At 42.2% G+C, this 19026-nt stretch overlaps 1 protein-coding gene across 1 annotated transcript in view; it reads right to left on the bottom strand.

The window, feature by feature from the left end:
* Nucleotides 1-1000: 1000 nt before the first annotated feature.
* cntn6 (contactin 6) overlaps nucleotides 1001-19026 on the bottom strand; it is a gene marked incomplete at both ends in the record, with an annotated part of 38795 nt that continues 20769 nt past the window's right edge. The window contains 11 exons of the mRNA XM_079186362.1: nucleotides 1001-1060; nucleotides 2074-2102; nucleotides 2931-3099; nucleotides 3955-4067; nucleotides 5822-6002; nucleotides 13093-13208; nucleotides 13324-13558; nucleotides 13974-14044; nucleotides 14609-14758; nucleotides 16972-17130; nucleotides 18896-19013. Coding sequence (XP_079042488.1) covers nucleotides 1001-1060; nucleotides 2074-2102; nucleotides 2931-3099; nucleotides 3955-4067; nucleotides 5822-6002; nucleotides 13093-13208; nucleotides 13324-13558; nucleotides 13974-14044; nucleotides 14609-14758; nucleotides 16972-17130; nucleotides 18896-19013 — 1401 coding nt within the window. The remainder of the gene's footprint in view (nucleotides 1061-2073; nucleotides 2103-2930; nucleotides 3100-3954; nucleotides 4068-5821; nucleotides 6003-13092; nucleotides 13209-13323; nucleotides 13559-13973; nucleotides 14045-14608; nucleotides 14759-16971; nucleotides 17131-18895; nucleotides 19014-19026) is intronic.

The raw sequence follows: 19026 nt of genomic DNA, 5'->3' as shown, positions 1-19026 counted from the left end.
ACATTTCATCACAACCCAAACAACACCTTCTCTCGTATTCATCAGTCAGTAGCGTGTTGTATGAAGGTGACAACTAATTGAAAACTTGTCTCCTACAAATGATCATCCTCTTCTGCATCAGGGAAATACACCGTTGATTACATGTAATAATGTTGTAATGAATATTATGTTCTTCATCATATCAAAAAATGCAACATAAAGATTTCCAAAGATGTCCTGTTGATGTTGCAACTAGTTGAGATGCAGTTTCACTTGGTTTTGGCGGATGCTGACGTTAGCATGTTCGGGAAAACACTTTTATACTTCTCTTTCAGGTTTGCGGGTATGATACATTTATATGATAGCCGTTTTTAGTTTTTCCCTTTTTACTCCTTAACTCCCCACTAAGTTACACAAAATACAACTTCACAAATAAAACAGCACAGTAAATAACATATCATCTATGTTTGATAAGCCTGCCCCTTTGCTCAAACAATAACAATCTGAGTGCGTGAAAGCAGATTTGAAGAATATAAACTTGATAAGGCAAAGCAGCTCTGTAAAGAATTCATCTTATCTGGGTTTGCATCTGTTTCCAATATACGATCCATTTAAGCCGCAACTCCAAGTGTTTCTTGAAACATGCTCAAAAAGCAGCCTGGGATTAGCCAGTGTGTCCTTGCATAAAATCGACACTCAAAACATTCCCGCCTGTGATGAACTGAGGCAGGTATTAAAGTGTAGATTAAGAATGTCCGTTATAATGGACTCTGTGACAGCTGTGGTGACTGGTAAGAAACTGGTAGAAATAATTTAATTTAAAAATAATTGCACACAGATAATTATGAGATACAAGTTGTATGACACCAACGGATGAACCGCTGTTGGTTGTTAGTTGGCTAGCTTAAGGCTCTTTTTACCAACGTGCACAGAGCATTGAGCGCATGCACCATTTCCCATGGATAATTATACATCTTGTACCTGTACCACTTCTGTATCTCCACTCTGCATTACCTTGCCCTCAGATTGCACTTTCTGTCAGGGAGCTGAAGCCGTTATCTATGCTCTCTATGCCACCAGACTACTTTGACAAAAAGAGCAATTTTACCGTCCAGCACACAGGCGTTGCAGGTCCGTCGCTGCCTCAATCGGTTTGTTTGTTTGTGTTCTGGTGTGACTTTGGTGTTTTAAAGGGTTCGATCAGTTCCACCAAAGTCACACAATAACACAAACAAACTAATCGAGGCAGAGGTAGACTTTCACATTTTGACTTCTCTGAGGTAAAATGACTGTTTTTTGTCAATTGAGTCTTGTGGCTTTGAAGAGAGCTTAGATAACGCAGTTCCCCGTCAAAAGGGATGTGTGACGACAGATAAAGTGATGAATATGTTCTAAATATAGCGTACACTTAAAGTAAAGTGATTTCTAGAAATGTCAACTTATTCCTTTAGTTATGTGGTGTAATTCTGACTCCACCACCTCCAATTGAACTTTTTCTTAATATAAAAGATAAACACATGACATCCAAATAATGAGGACAAAGTAAATACATATTAACTGAACTGTTAGTTTTCAAATGTCATATGTTTAGTATGTGAAACTTGTACCTTTCGATCCGTAGCATTCATTAAGGTCACAGCAAGTCAAGAAATGACTTGGAAGTTGAGGCAAAATAGGTGGAAACAGAAAGTGAAATGGGAAAACTGGGACACGAACGGCCCTGTGCTCAAAATGACAGATAAGAAATTCATCTTTCCATGTTTATCAAACTCGTGCATCCTGGAGGATTGCAGTGGTCCTGAAAATAGGCAGATGAAAATGGTTTTGTAACCGTGCTGTTGCCTGTGAGTAACAGTCCAGCCACATATTTGTGGGCATTTGACAAGCTGTCAGAGCGCTCCCATCATCCAGGTTTGGTTTGCACACCAGTGGTTTAGAAACCGACTAGTTATCTTGTTATTCCATAGATCGGACATGTAGAAGAGAATCATAAATAAAATAATGTCCAGAGCTGAATAAAAAGGCATTAGAAGCTCAAAAAAATAACATAAAAATACAAAAAAACATCATCAAATGGCAAATCCTCCTGGGAACTGGACACAGACACCCATTTGAGTTAAGACCTAGAAATAAAAGAGAAGAAAATATATTAACCATGGATCATCGTATATTCCACCTTGAAATCTCGCCTTGACTTGTTTCTGAAAACACAACCTTCTGGCCTGAGATGACTGTATATTTTGTCTCTATTGTGTCCCTTATATGATCTATTCAAGTAGAAATGTAATGAATAAACATTGAATGTTGTACTTTTTTAAAATCTCATATTTGTGATAAAGCACTTGAACTATCTTAGGTATTGTAAAAAATAAATTTGATAAGTAGGTTAATGGCACATTATTTAGTTTTTACGTATAGCCTGTTACATTATATATAATATAATTACCTTCAAACTGATTTTATTATAATGTATTTTATTTCAAAAACCTAAAGCATTTGTCAAAAAACACTAAATTCAAACACTTAATTTAGTCTGGTTATTGTAATAAATAATACAAATTTTGTTTAAATAAGGAAGTGTGATAATGTGTCTTATTGTGAACTTTCTATTCGAGGCACAATATAAAGTAACCTCCATCTACATTTTGATATAGTGTAGTCTATATTCATGAGCATTGCATGTTTCAATATTTTGAGTAAAAAACGTTGTGTGCTTTGGGAATTTCATCTTCATGAGGCTGAAACCTGGGACGAAACCGCCGTCCTCGAGTATGTTGCAGTCTTATTGCAATTCACAGGTGTATTATGAAGGCCTTGTTCCAGCTATACGGTAAAGCTGATAAACAATGTCAGTCACACGGGATTAGTTACACAGAGTGCACCCATTCCGCCGCCTCTCTGCTTAATTCCAACTCCAATCATCTGCATGCCGCAGACGGTTTCAGACTTACTGGACATCTTTGGTATGCGGATGGGACCACTGCTGGTGCCATCGCCCCCTTCCGTCAGAGCTTTGATCTCAATGAGGTAGTCCTCTCCAGAGGGGATTTGCAGCTCCACGCTGGTCTTATTGGTTTCCAGTACGGTGGTCCTGCCCTGCCAGTTCTGACGATACACGACCTGGAGGAGAGCGAGGAGCATTTCATTCTCCAGTCGTAACAGTCAGAAATTAAAACTTTAGGACCTCTTAGCAAACGGGAAAGTATGACTTCAGCCAACATATTAAATTAGCGTGTGAGAAACAAATCAAGTTCCCTCAAGCAGGAGACCAAATGTTGGTTATACAATCCCTCTCTAGAGGAGGTAATGAAGTCTTGTGAGGTGCTGTTTTTTGGCCCGCTGACTCAAAAGTGAGGAAGATATTTTCACAACACGACCTCAGACATCCTTTTTACACATTTACTCATGTAATTTCATCTCCATCCAAAACGCAGCATAATGGTTTATTTCATCCTTCAAAAGCACAGAGAGTTAAACACTGAATTCAGTTTTTTAAAAAGTGAAACAATTTTAAGAATCTTTGTACTTTTGATTCACAGCAATGCCAAATTATGAAAGCATTCATGTCTACAGGCACTGCACGCTCCCTTACAACAGAGCCTTCACAAAAGACTTATTAAACGAGCAGGGCCGCATATCTCTGGAGAATAAATTTGTTTAATATATTTGTGGAAAGCATTATCAAATACAGTGGGGGGTTTTTTCACATAAGTATGAATCCAATATGAGTCATTGTTGTACTTGTTGGAAGAAGTCAAATTCCTTCTGTGGTCATGACGCCTTTTTGGTTTTATCACCTGTAACCGATCTTTTAATTTTGAAAGGGCCAGACAGGGCCAATCCATAATGCAGCACTGGAGCGCTGCGGTCTATCTTTCCACTGTGATGAGAAAGCCATTTATTGGGATGACAGCTGCTCAGGCTCCATTTGTTTCTCCACTTCTGGAGTTTCTGCTATTACTCTGACAAACTCACCTTGTATCCTGTCACCTCGGACTCATTCTCCTTCGCCTTGATGTGTTCCCAATTCAGAAAGATCTTAGAGTTGGTCAGGTTCCACTTGATATTCCCTGGAGGCTGACTCGGAGCTGCAAGACGTGTAATGATGTGGACACGAGGTTCACAAATTAATGCATAAAACTGTGCCGTCACCAACAGTATTCTCTACACTTACTCTGCAGTCAGTGTTCTTATAACATCTGGGGTCTCATTTATATCAAGTGACGACCTTCGGTTCTGAAAAGTTGAAGCGATTGCTGAAGGGCTTTGAACGCTCATTCCGTCTAATGGCCAGCAGGGGGCGACTCCTCTGGTTGTAAAAGGAAGTCTGGCTCTGAGAATATGACTCTGCGTCTCACTTGATTTATTACCACAGTAAACATGAGTTCATTAGTTTCAAGTCTTCTTCAATACAGCATGATGTTCATTTAGTACATTATGGCCCCTTTCAGAGTCAAATAGACCATAAAGCAGGGTATGCTTTGGGGCGGGGATACCTTGTGATTTACAGACAGGTACCGCTACATCCCTTCTACTCTTCAAATATGGTCACTTACTTTCAGTGGTTGCAAAAAGCCAAGATGGCGACTGCCAAAACGCTAAACTCGAGGCTTCAAAACGGCTTTCCATAGATAAATGGGTGACGTCATGACGACTATTTCCACTTCTTGTACACAGTCTTTGATTTATATTCCTTATGAATGCACAAAACTGGGCCTGAAAGAGGTGTACTGTAAATACAAACTGAACAGGAGAGGGACAAACGGGACGAAGAATGCCCTCACCTGTGCGTAAACTCAGACCCATGCTTACGCACATTTTGGAGACGCAGATGGTGAGGTGGTGAATTGAAGACAAATTGTAGAAATTCAATTTCACTTAATACCGAACGACAATTATAGATCCACGATATCATAAATAAACAATCAAATCAACCAATGTTGATTGATACTGTAACTATTCTATAAGCACCTTTCAATTGTAAAAGATATAAGCCAACTCAAATCGAAGTCGCTCAATATTCCAGCAGCGTTTTCTCGCCTTCACATTACCCAGAGTGCAGAGGGTCGGACTGTATGGTAAGAAACAAGCTAATCATTTGTGGTTGTAGAAATCCAAGATCATGTCAAACAGCATTAGAGACACCGCCTCCAGTCCCCTCAGCCGGCACATCTTCACCAGCGGCATGTATGGATTGTGTGAAATAGCATAGTGTGGAAATAATACCGGTGACAGCTCTCGCACAGTCATTACACTCCATCTCCTCATTAGGAGTTCACGCAAGGTGTGAAGCAATCAGTCGGATTGTTCTAAATATATACTGCGGTGACATGCGCGCCATTTTCGGCTTTTGTGAGCACGTACAACGTCAACCATGCTCTTTTCCTAAACCTCACTAGTTTTGTTGCCTTAACCTAACTCGTTAAGACTCAAGTTTATTTTGAGAAGACACTTTGTGAGAATGTGTTGCTATAACATAAGCATAATAAGAAACAATGAAATCCAGAATAAAAGCGAGCGTTAAAAAATGAAGAGACATAGATAAGAAAATTACAATAAACATATGAAAAGATACGATACAAATATGTACAATATACTTGAATTAAAATAACATGAGAATAAATCGTCCATTCGCAATACCAATATCCATAATGTGTATATAGTATATATATAGTATAAATGTCATTAAAGTCCCAGAAATGATACAGAGGACATGACCTCAGGGGCATCAGTAGAGAAAGGAGAAATGTCTCCAGCGACCAATAACTAAAGGTCATTTCAGTAAAAGGCAAAAGCAAAAAAACAACAACAACACTTTTGTGTCTTGTGTCTGTGGACTCACGTGGTTTCTTGGTTGTGTTGTTAAAAGCGGGGCTGCAGGGTCCAAGTCCAGCGCTGTTCTGGGCTCTGACTGAGATCAGATAGACCGTGCTGCCCTTCAAGCCGGAGAGCAGAGCCGTGGTGTCGATAACCCTCACTCTCTCTGCCTCGCTCTGCTCAGAGCCTTCCTCCCAGAAGAGAACCTGGACCAAAGATACGAGGGTTACCGCGGACACCCGGGCCATATTGTTTGGCATCTTCCACTTTCCATTACCGATCCATGAACCGGTACAAATCTGCGACGCGGTCGAGTCAAGTCAAACCTTATTTATTTTGCCAATTCCCTACGGAGAGTCTCACAATGTGCTTATAAAGAGGAGTATTATTCTAGAGTGCATATAGGTTGTTACAAACTGGCTGAAGAAATGTGATAACAAGCGCCAGGGTTATAAAAGAGAAATTGATTAAAACCAAAAGGGTCATCTAGGTTTAAGTCTTTAACACGCTGAAACAGTCATTCTAAAGGAAATAAAAAACAGAATTCCACACCATCAGCTCAGCTACTGTAGGTCCTGAGGCATTCCAACCCACATTTTTTTTAAAAACTACCAAATGACACCGTATCTGACAATCAGCAATACCAAACGCAGCCCTGGGAGAGAGAAGTGCGAGGATAAGGAGCTCGTCAAGATTCTGTGTTCATAGTGAGATCATTTATGACCCTGAACACGAGACCGGGAACACCAGACGGGAACATGTCAAACAGATGGTTTTGAGAGGAGCTGCTTATTCAATTGGCTGCACACAGGTTTTCAGGGATCTTGCTCGTGGAAAGGCAGATTAGCGACAGGGCCTGGAGTTGCTGATAACAGATGCATCTAGGATGGTTTTTATTTTTAACATCAGCAGTTTAATTATAGCCGTTTTACCAGCACTTTGGAGAACACCTAAAAACCTGAGCGGAAGAAGTTTTAAACATTGCATCTGCTACACGCACACGCACAGCACGATGGAAGAGGGGGATCTGAGGAGGCTTAGGCTGTCTTGCTGCATCTTAAAGTCTTATGGAGATAGTGGCAGAAAAGTGCATCATTTCACCGTAGTCATTTAAATATTGTTTTTATACAGCCAGCTTACATTTTTGTATTTAACTTGAATGGATGATTAGCTTATAGTGAAAAAGTACAGTATCAACATTGTATGTGCTTTGCCTACATTTTGAGTGAATGGCCTCTTTTTCTGATGATATGCATATTAAAAAAACAACTGAAATAAAGATAAAAGAAACAGAAACAGAAAGAAATAGGTCTAAAGTTAGCACTGGATTGTTTTGCAAATAAACCTACAGCAGAGTTCACTGAACTAACCTCACGACAGCTGAGGGTACTCAGGTAATTTAGGAAATTCTTCCAGGAAGTTGTAGAAAACAGCATCTGTTCTGTTGTCTCCCCTACCGCTTCCTATGTTGTAAATTGACCGTTTGTTAAACTCCTTCCCCAAACAGCTATTGTCCAATGCTGAGCAACTGTAACTAGGAATAGCAGAAGGAGTGTGCATGGAGCTGTGGTAAAACGTGATAGTCGGAATTAAAAGAGGAGACGTGGTTCTTAGACGTGGGTCTTATTTTATAGCCTTTTAAAACCTGAAAAACGACAAGAGCTAGAGTGTAAGGAATGGAATAAGCTGTGGGTTTATCTGCTCTTAAGAAAGCCGCTAGCGTGCCCGGCTAACGAGTTAGTCACGGTAGAAACCTAGTGCTTCTTCAAACACCCAGTTAGCACCTGATCTGTTAATTAACTACAATATTTTAGGGGTCAACAGGTGTTCGAGTCATTAGCACCTCAGTTGTTACTGAATTTGACAAACTCATCGATTCAGTTTGAAAATGCAAACAGACAGAAATCTAACCTGTCTTTCAATACGCCAGTAGTTCAGGACAGTCAGCAACTTGCTGTTCGAATGAAATTGTATTAATTTTACATTCTTTTTGTTATTTCTATATTTTCTTATAACAGACTGGGTATAATACGTGCGTTAACTAGCTTGCTTGCAGTACAAGAACAATGCTGATCCTTAATTTCCTGGATTACCAACCAGCCGCCCAGGGACCCTATTAGCCTGACTACTCCAGAACAAATGGCAAATGCAAATTAGTCGGGACATTTTTCGTTCATTTTTGATTTCCAAAGGGCGTTATCAACGGGCGTGGACCAAAATGCCTCTGGACGCAATATGTCTGAACGAGTGTTGCCGTTTTATGCCATCAGCATTTGAAGATAAAAGGGTGCCGCAATGCTTCACCATCAAGTTCCACATCGGTTGCAGCCGTCTTGTTCGTTTTCAGTGTCTCAAACACGCCCCAAATTAGATAAGCGGTTGTGATTGGTCCATCAGATCTCAAGTGGCTGGAAATCTGTCCAAAGGGAAGAGGGGGCCAGACACATCTGCCAGAGCAAATTCAACTCATTCCCACACCAGAACCCTATACCCCTAGAGGGGGGGGGGGGCAATTGTCCCAGGCATTGTCAACTGATTTTTGAACTGAATTTTCACACTATACTGTAGTACAATATCGAAGTATGTTTGTTCTGTCCTGCAGAGGACAATCTGGTTTTACAAGCTGTCTTATTTTAGTTTATATTGCGCTCAGTACTTTATGGCTGGTTGGAGTCTGGGCAAATATTGAAGCTGCCGTGTGTAGTCTGCTGGGTGCGACTGATCTGATAGACTTGGATAGGGCAGGAGGGCAGGGCACTGATGCCCTGGGGCCCCGCTTACAGGTTAATCCTGCCATGCTCAGAAACTTGTATAGCGGCGTATAGTTTTGATGGTAAAGCAGACAGAATCAAAAGTTCAAAGTGTTGAGAAGATAGTGTTTGCTGAAGTGTTACACTTACTCAGTCTGTTATCACTTGGAGCTGTATTTAGGTCCAGGGGCTCCGGCTACTTTCCTTCATATAGGGCCTATAAATCACAGTCTCTCGCCATGACTGCCAAACATGGTATGTCATTCACATCCAGGCTGAAGTGCAGTCAAACAAAATCTCTGAGCTACAGAGGAACGCTTCCTTAATATATTCACAGTCCATAAATGTCTTTCCAAGTTTTGTAAAGCAATGAGCAATGGCTTGCTTCGTTATAGCGTGATTTGTAGCAGTGGCGAAGACTTTGAGGGTGTTTTCTTCATCCTTGAAAGTTTTCTCATCTTTGGTCTCATTATGTTTCCCCACTCTTCTGTCCATAAGGGCTAGAATGGCCGAAATGTAGCTTTCCTAACTAGCGGGTCTGCCATCAAAGACCAAGCCGAGCCTGCAGATGGACAATGTTTCCCTGATGTCGAATTTTTAATGTTAAGATGTCTGCATTCCTCCTGAAGCAAATTTAAACAACGCACTACAGGAAGGCACTCCTTATTTTGTTTTGTCAAAGCTACAACTACATTTCATCACGCAACGTTGTGATGCAAAATCTATCGTTTTTTTGAGGGAAAGAAGTGATGTGGGAGACAACCCTGCACCAGTAAAAGCTCCAAAGCGTGTGGTGAGGAAATATGACCCTGAATACAATACATTTTTTTTTTGCATATAAGGGACAGTGATGCTGGAGCCGAATCCTGTCAAATGGGGCACTGAAACCATCAACGCTCCAGAGACACTTACACACAAAGCGTCCGGGTTGTGTTGGGAACCCTAATGAATATTTCCTTAGGAAAAGGGGCGGGCTTCAGGCACAATAGAAAGTCATCTCAACATGAACAACTCAGTTAAAAAGCCACTTCCAAAGCTAGCTACAGTATATGGTTGCTGCTTGTGTGGCTGGTAGCAAGAAACCCTTTACGGCCACAGAGGAGCTTTTCTTGCCAAGCATTATGGATATGTGCCAAGAGTTTCTGGTTGAGGCAGCTGCAACCAAAATCATTCAATACCACTCTCTCCCATGTGTCTCACTGTGGTAAGCAGAGTATCTATTTCGGTCATTAGAGCTGACAGTTGCATAACACATATGTATAGCCCAGTTTATTTTTTCTCTCTTTTTTTTCCATGTTGGGGTTTTTTTCAATTTATTTGGAAAGGCAGTCCTGACATTTTTTTAACAATCAATACGGCCTGACCATTTCAAGCACACTTCACTGAAATGAAAGGCCCTGCTACCAAAGCCTAAATGGCATTCATTGGCCACCACTCATGATCAGCCCTGCTGGGACAGATATATCGGCAGAGGCACACGAGTGCTCTCAAGGCTCTCTGCTCCACAGCTGGCTGTGTTTTTACTTCTCAACCTGATGCTTTTTGAAGAAATACATACAGGTGTTATCGTGATAGTTTAATTTATGATGAATAAAAACAAATAGAACATTGTGAATATCCATCAAACATCACAGATAACAAGGCCAAAACATCTGTTTTTGCATCAAATGCAACCACACATACCAAAACCAAAACATATTGAACATGGCTGAAGTCCCACATGAAAACATAGTCAGAAAGCATGCGTCCATTACGTATGGGCTATGCTCTCCAGTTTCTCCGTCTCCCTCTCTTCTTGGCTGGAGTGAGACCTCTAATGAGACTGTGGGCATCCTCTGCTGGGTCGTTCAGGAGCAACTACAGAGGGATGTTATTTCTGGGGTTCATCCAGAAGATTGCGGATACAAAAGTTTATATTCCGGTGATTTTCTAGGACTCCGGAACAGCGGGTATACTTTTCTCAAGCGCTCCCCAAAAAGCCACTGTGTTACTTGTAACGAATTGCACAAACACAGTTCTGCATTTTTTCTGGAACGAGGTACTTGAACTAGTCCAATCAAGCCGTATATATAAACCCCAATAAACTTAAATGGCCTCTAAGATTCACAGGGGATGGCATCCACCCAACTCTCATAATGGCAATGGCTGAGCCAGCGGCTATCCGCTAACGGTGCAAACAATGGCAACAGTGCTGAAACAGTTAACAGTGTTGACCTGAGCGGGATCGGAGGGTGGGCGCTACACTTCGGTGCTTAAACACATTTGTTTTCATTCCTCAGCGAGGAGTTCCTTCACTTTACCTTTAATGGAATGACCTACATGAACAACAGGTTCGACCCTGAACCCCTTTTAACATTGTGAGCCACTGCAGTCTTCTTCTGCGTAGATGTGCTCATTCTATTAGCTCATGTTGCACTTATGTAAATGACTGCATGTGGATGTGTAAACAGCTGTTTGACATTTGCAGCTTAAAATGTGACAACCCGTCGCTTTTGCGCTTACAGCTTGTTTCCACTGCCCCCCCCCCCCAAGTGGCCATCAGTTATTGCGGGTAGAAGTGCCAGTGCACCTGGTGACCATTCCCCCGGCAGCTCCAAGGGAACAAGTGTACTGGAGGGATGAATAGGTCTGAGTCAGGAACAACTTTAGGATGTGTGGGGAACCGGCCCTTACGAGAAAACAATCTTTGTTTGGCACGGATGTGAAAAATGACTGCGGTAGTTGGGCATAAATAGGCCAAATCAGTCCTTGCATTCTGCATCACTGTACTTTATACTATGAGAATATATATTCACAAAGAGCCAGTTTAAGTTAGTGATACGGAGACATATCATTTACTTACACACTCCACACCTTCAGATATACCTTCAGATATTCTATAGGTCAATAGTGTGGGCGTTACCACAAAAGCAACTTAGTTTAATTTAGATCTCAGTAAGTTGTGTTTCGGATTGGTCAACAGAGAGAAATGCAAGTAGGAAAAGTTCTCATCTAAATACATGAATGTGACAGCGATGAAGTTCTGAAAGTAAACACCAAAGTGACTTTAGTTCTAAAGTCACTTTCTAAGAACGGAGTCAGCGTCTGTTCATCCAGAATAGAATATCGGATAATGACATTTTATATATGTATATTTTACAGTTGGGATCTAACTTTAATTATAAACCATAGCTAAACATAACTGATTCCAGCAGCCTTGTCGAGTAAACTCTGGGGTATTGTGGCCAGCCTCTGCAATTTAAATGATCCACTGAATCCTGATCTGAGAGGTAATTTAAGTTTAAATGAGACACATTAGAATATGTCACAAAAACCCAGTGGACTTGGTCTCAGAAAAGTTTGTCATTCTAAGCATTTCAATTACTATCTGCCCACGTTCACTCTTGTCGGATGAAGCAGGTCCACCCAGCTTCAAAAATAGAGTTTAAAAAGGAGACATGTGCTCAGGTTTATACTTGTATTTTGGGTTTCCACTAGAACATGTTTCCATGCTTTAATGTTCAAAAAAATGCTTTATTTTTCTCATAGTGTCCATCTGAATATACCTGTATTCACCCTCTGTCTGAAATGCTACATCTCTTTAAGCCCCCCCCCCCTCCCAAAAATGCCCAGTCTGCTCTGATTGGTCAGCGTTTTCCAGTCTTCCACATCTGCTTTTTTGCCGTCACTCACTGTGTGTCAGCTGCACAATGTTTATCTGCACTTCTACTGCCGACGGTATAATGGTGACGTCATAACCTTAACGAAGTCGAGTTTCTGAATACGGACTGTGACACCATGCTTTAAAATATAACAGATGGACATTTTACATCCTACAATTTGGAAATATAATATAAATCCAACAGTGAGATGTATTTCTAGATAGAATTATACAAATAATGGTAAGTTAAATGTTTGGCAACATTGAAATGTTGTAAAAGGAAAGGTATGTTATATCGGAGCAGACTTGTTAAATTAGTTTCCCTATTTCAGCATGAAAATTCATGCGAAAAAACTCAGCTAAACTGCTCTGTCTCGCTCCCAAACAAGCGGTCACGGTGCATCACACCCCTGTCTTATAACAATGTGTGCACCAAACACTGGCAGCGACCTCAACGCTTCTCAGTAGAAGTCACGCCACCTGGGAATACCCGACCATATAAAAATACCTGGGGTTTAGGAGAGACTGTTATTTTTATCTAGGTTTTCCACAGCCAAATCCCAGGAGAGTGTTTGTTGTACTGGATAGTGATGTATGATGTTCACACTTTTTTTTATTTATTTATTATTGTGAATAGAGGCTCCCAGACAGCCTTGGTATTGAGGTCTTGTGGAGGCTGGAACAGCTGCCAACAGACCTCTTCATCCCCGAGATTAGCCAGTGAAAAATCTCCCGCTCCAACACATGCAGTATTTCAATGTCAGAATATTTCCACGTTGTCGCCACCGGCGGTTCTATTCAAATGAACGCCGGCTTATTGTACTGCCAGTCATTCTGGGATTAATGTCGACTCCTTGTTTGAATATTCCTGCTGGCACTATTATTTAAACTATTTTTTTTTCATACCTCATACGCAATGATCTTTCCGCTGCCGGACCCGCTGGGAATTGGTTCCCAGTACACTTCGATCTCAGAGGCTGACACAGCGCGGGCCCAAACTCTCGATGGCGCCTCAGAGGGCTCTAAATAGGAGAGATCATGAATTATGCATGTTGGCAATTAAGAGTGCATTTCTTGAACACGATCAACTTTATTTCTGTTCACAGCGGGTACAGGGGGGGGGGGGCAAACACACACCTTCCTCTGCAGAAAACACTGTGTCGACGGGGCTGAACGGCCCCTCTCCCATGCTGTTGTAGACGCCAACTTTCACCTCGAACTGGGACAGGGGTGCGATGCTGTCGTTTCTGTAAATATATCTCGACGCATCTGGTGATGCCAGCACTGTCTGGATCCAGGTGCTGCTGCCAAGTGGGCGGAAAGCCACGACATAGCCAAAGTCCTCTCCGCTCTGCTGTTCCTCTGGAACGGGCTGAGATAGGGGCACGGGAAAGTTACGCCTTTGACCCCAAACAACTGTGAGCAGAAATTGAATTGGGGAGTTGTAAAAAACTCTCTTTTTTACGTCCAACAAAGTATCGAGCAAATCTCAGCATCTTTCAGCAATCTTTCTGCACTTTGAGCCACATCCAAAGAATGTAAAGTTGTCACCTAGCTCTAGATTTACACATATGAAAGTTGCACTGGCTCCCTGTATCTTCACTTTGATTTACGCAGCAGGAGGGGGCCGAGCAGGCAGCAAATCAGAGGAGCTCTGCCTTTAATTAAAAGCCGTTCCACTGAGCGCCAGGCCACTGCGGACGCGCTCCCTCCGCCAGGAGTTCGTTCTCGTCGAAAGCTTCGAGTCACAATGGATGACCACTCAGGGATGCACATGATCCTCTTACCTCCCACGTGATGACGAGTTCTCCTCGAGCTCCTCCGCCGCCGCTCACATTAACCGGAGCAACCTTGGGAACTAAAACAGGCACAAAGGAAACTTGTCTCAGGCAGGTGCTGGGGATTCTGTCGGGTATTAAGAGGAGGTAACAGTCGCTCCGTAGAGCTGCTCATTCGTGTACAAAGGGTTAATCACACAGCTGAGGAATCAGCTTTTGTGTTGACAGTGGCACTGCCACCCGCGTACGCTGACGTTATTAGTCGAGCACCGTATGTCGGCCCCGTGTCTGAGGCACGACGGGGAAACTTGTTCCCTTGTGATTCAACCAGCAGGACGGAATTACTAATAACGCCTCGCGTGTCGATAGTTCACTTTTTTCTCTTTTTTTTTTCTCTCTTCATGCAGCTATTAATTGTCATGTTCCAGAGTTGTGACATACATGAGCTTTAGCGTGGAGAAGTGTAATTTAATTTCCACGTCTTTTGCATGCGACTGAGTAATCAAAGCATTGGCACGAAAACGATCGGCAGATTCAAAAAAAGTCACAGGGAGCACGGGGGGGGGGGGGAAACAGATAAATCACATTCTCCAAGTGGGGCTGATTAATTTGTTACCAAGAGAGACAACACATTGAGAGGATACCTGCTGCTTCGGTTCGAATCTGTTTTGATGGTGTACCGGCATCTCCCACACCAACGCTGTTGATTGCCACCACCCTGAATTGGTAATCCACCCAGGGGTTCAAATCTTTCACTGTTGCATGCATCATCTGTCCAGGCACTGAATCAGGAACTAGGATTAAAGAATTTAGAATTGAGATGTGTTCCTTTCTTTTTATTTTGTCTCCAACAAATATGAAAAAAAACATTACACAAACCAGTGAAGTACATCAAAACAAAGTGTTGTGACATGTGTTTTACTAGTATTCCTATTACAGTACGTTCAGTACACATTCTGCAATTATTGTGGAGATTGCACAGCAATGTCTTCATGTCATCATGCAATACACACACACATTAAACGAGTAAACAGAATTAATAAGCTGTCAGAGGAGGTCGCTTCAGTTGACGGGAACGCAATCGGCTTGTTATGTTTAAAATCGCCGTCTCTCACATAAAACTGTAACTGTAAATAAACCGATGTTGAGGTTACAGAAGGATACAATGACATAAGAGCAGAGGAATAAAGAAGTTGTTTTGCTTTAACTTATAATTACCAAGTAAATGTTGATTGCGCAATGTAATGGCTGTAGAATAATGACACCATCTGTTTCGGATGGTTCCCCGTAAGCCTCGCTTTCACTGTGCAGTTCGGTCTGGCCTCCGGGTACGACCTCCTGGGATAATGAAGCCTCCCTTCACGGCACAACGTGAGCGCGTAAAACTATTGAGCGACCGGAGAGGATAGCACTGTTGTTTGTGGCGGAGTGATTTGTCTTGTTCATAAAGTTTTGGAGAAAAATGAAAATCGGTGGAAACTCTACAGCCTCCCCCGTTGATGGAGAAAGAAGGCGGTGATAAAAAAACAATGTTAAAACCTCGGACGGAGAGCTCCAGGACATGAGAGGCTTCAGTTGGCTTCCTTTCTACTCGATCAGTAAGTACCAAAACAAGTACCGAGCCCACTTATTAAAACCACTGGGCGGTTCACTCAGCTTTTATCTTAGCACTGTGCTGTCGGTAGTTGCTAGGCCCCGACAATAATACCACTTAGAAACGCTACGGGGGGGAAGACTTGAAGAGTTGTTTATTGCCACTTTAATGATTATTTCTGACAAATCGTCTTGTAAGTAGAATGGAGTATAAGGAAAATGAAGAGACGGCTGATGTCTCTATATATTCTCCACTTTATATAACCGATCGTTAACAACCTCTATCGCAGATGAAGAAAGCGCATAAAGACCCATAAAGGCAGTTTGAATAAGCTGGAATACAGGCTTCTAACGCCATTTCAGCCCTTGTTAACAGAGTAGAGAGTAAGAATACCAGGACTGCTGGTTCTAACTGCTGCTTTTGTAGCTAATGCAAAGCCTGACATTAACATATGATCAAATATGACGCCTTCTTTTTTGTACTTGTATTGACCCCTTTTCTTTTGGTTTTGTTTATTTTCAAAGGGTTTGGTCATGGCAGGCTCATATTTCTCCAAAAACTGCACACATAGCTCTTTGAACAAGAACTCGACGTATGAATTGGCCAATTACCGCGTCGCACCTATATATCTGTGTCATCAGCTGCAGCACTGACATGCCCAAGTTATCTTTGCTGAATTGCAGTGTCTCCGTCATATAACAACGTCACTCGAGAGCGTCAGCAAGTCTTTTTAAATGTAAAATGTCCCAAAGAGTTCACAACTTCAGTTGACTTGTAGCAAAGACGACTACTCTAACTGCCAAGTCTTGCCGAAGGGAACTTTCTCAAATGTGTGATTTTTACCGCAAAGGCTGTGTTACGTTCTTGGTTTGTAGAGTTTGAAAGACATTGGCATTTACCAGGCAGACAGGACCTAACGGAAGCTTATTTTTAGTTGCATTATGGGAAATGTAGGATCCAGAGTTTTGGGAGCTTGACCCATACAAGGTACTAGTCTGGATATCTCCGCACTTTGATTATTCTTTTTCAAAGCCGTCTCTTTTTGAGTCCCTCAACCTCATGAAACTGCAACGCTAAATCGCTGGAGTTCCCCTTTAATTAAGGGATCCATGATGTTTGCTTATATTATGTGTTTGTGTAAAACTGGTGTATTATTATCAGATTTTTTAACTCTCCAAAAATCCGGATTGGCCTCAAAAGTCCAGTACCGGGTAGTTTTAACATGCTGCTTGTTAGATTCTGTGTCCTGTGTGAACTTCATAATGATAAAAAGAGCCTAAAGTGAGCGACTTTAACAAGAGGACCCTTTGTTCTTCAAAGAGAGTAAAGTCTCCTGTGACCACAGGCTCACATATTACAGTGTAAATCCTCAGCATTGACTTCCATGCATTGAAAAGAATAAGCAGCCGTTACCTGTTCTCACAGTCTGCCAGCCGATAGAGAAGGGGGTCCTGGCCTGGACCATGTACATGGTAACAGGACTGTGATTGTCAGGTCCGGAGCCCCAGGACAGTTGCACAGCGGTGTCAGTGATATCGCTCACGGCCAGGCCCTCCGGGGCTCCAGGGGGTCCTGCAACAGGCCGAAATGAGGACAGACACCTGCATCAGCCTCACTGTACAAACGCCAGCCAAATCAAAGGGGGAGTCACTTCAGGTGAGCACGGCGGACTCAGAAGGGATTCACAACTCGGATAACGACCTCGGCGTACAGCAGGTGGAGATATAATGGGTTCTATTGGGAGTGCCAGTCTAATCAATAACACTGAATAGTGCAGTTCACTGAGGTGAGACCATCTACTGTATGAGATTACTCACAGTATGAAAGAGGAAAAGAAAAAAGGCTCTCGTTGTCTAAACTAACTAACCATGATGAGAGAAATCATTATTTCCCACTAACATTATAGACACTGTTAATGACCAGGGATTTACAGAACACAAGGCGGGATTTACAATTGAGATCTCATTGAAATTAGGGAAATCACTAACACGAGATCAAACAAACAGGCCGGCAGATTTCCTGCTAAGCCCGCAAATCTGCAAAAAGTAGCCCTGAGCCCTCAGCGGGACTACCTGCCGCTGGAAGAAGATCACTGGGTATCAGAGATGCTTGGTTTCAGATTAAGCGCACGATCCGTATGTAAAAGCCGTAGCCGTCTTGACTTTGGCTGCCGGCTCTTGATCTCACGCTTGGCCAATCTGAACCTCCCAGACAACGGTGTCATTTTCCCTCCATTTGGTTATCCATTTGAGTCATGGGTGACTGGCACAGTGGTTTACAGTAAAAGGGATCAGGCCAATAGAGTGACTGGCAGAGAAAATGAGAATTCATCACCACGCCTCTCCGATATATATATATATATATACATACACATATATATTCCATGACCTTTCTGGAGCATGCTGTGGTGCGCTGTGCCTCCGTGGATGAAGACAGCAGCTGTCTTCATTCACACTACCTCTCACTTTCAGGACTTGTCTTTGTGATATCAATACAAGTTCAAATATTTTATCAGCCATCTAAATCTTACGATGGAACTTTAAATCGTTTATGGAGATGTAAATCCCAAAATTCCCAGGGGAAGCTATGTCTGCTTTGTATTTGTAATGACAAAAAAAAAAAGTCAGTACCGTTTGAACGCAGGACAACATGAAACGTCTACGTGGGAAGTTCATTTTATCGTGTGTATTGAGCGGAACCCGACACGTCCAAAACTGACGCTAGAGGGGCAGCTAGAGCGTCAAAGCTTGAAGCTTAGGGCCGCTGACCAAGTGTCTGTATTTAACGGTAACATTGAGGAAGAATCACACTCACTGCCTAACTAGAAAGAATGCAGCAACTTTAAAATAATGCGTCAGAAGTCACGTGAATAAAATCAATCGCTGATCAACCTCCGATATGTGTGTCAAGCTGCTTAAGATAGCCACGTTATAACATCAGACATGTCCTCCACAGGATATATGGAGTTAAACTTTGTAAGAAGGTGTTTTTACTCTTGCGTGAAGCTGGTCTCTGATCTTACTGGATAGCCCCGAAGCTTTCGGAGCAACTTACCTGTATCCCTTTAACTTGATGATCACAGACCCCATGGGTTAAAAACTGAATAAATTAATTTCAAAATGCTCACGGTTGTCAATCAGAAAGTATATTAAAGCTGTTTTTCCTCCGAATCCCTCAAAACTGATATCATGGTGCTGCAGCTCTCATCTGACAGCAGTGAGATGTGTGCGTTACGATGTGAAGAAAAACACACACACACACTCCACACAAAAAAAAAACAAGAAATTGAAAAGCTCCATAGAGAGTGCTACAAAATGACAAGTAGGAAGAGGTGTACCTCTGACAATTAAGTCTGCTGCTGCTGAGACGGTGTCAACTTCAGTGTGCACCATACACACGTACTTCCCAGAATGCTTTAGCTGAATGTTCCTCACCATCAGGTCACCTGCAAATCCCTGATGACAAAGA

The sequence above is a fragment of the Pholis gunnellus genome, assembly GCF_910591455.1.
Source record: "Pholis gunnellus genome assembly, chromosome: 3".
NCBI lineage: Eukaryota > Metazoa > Chordata > Actinopteri > Perciformes > Pholidae > Pholis > Pholis gunnellus.
This window is presented reverse-complemented; position numbering and strand designations above follow the sequence as displayed.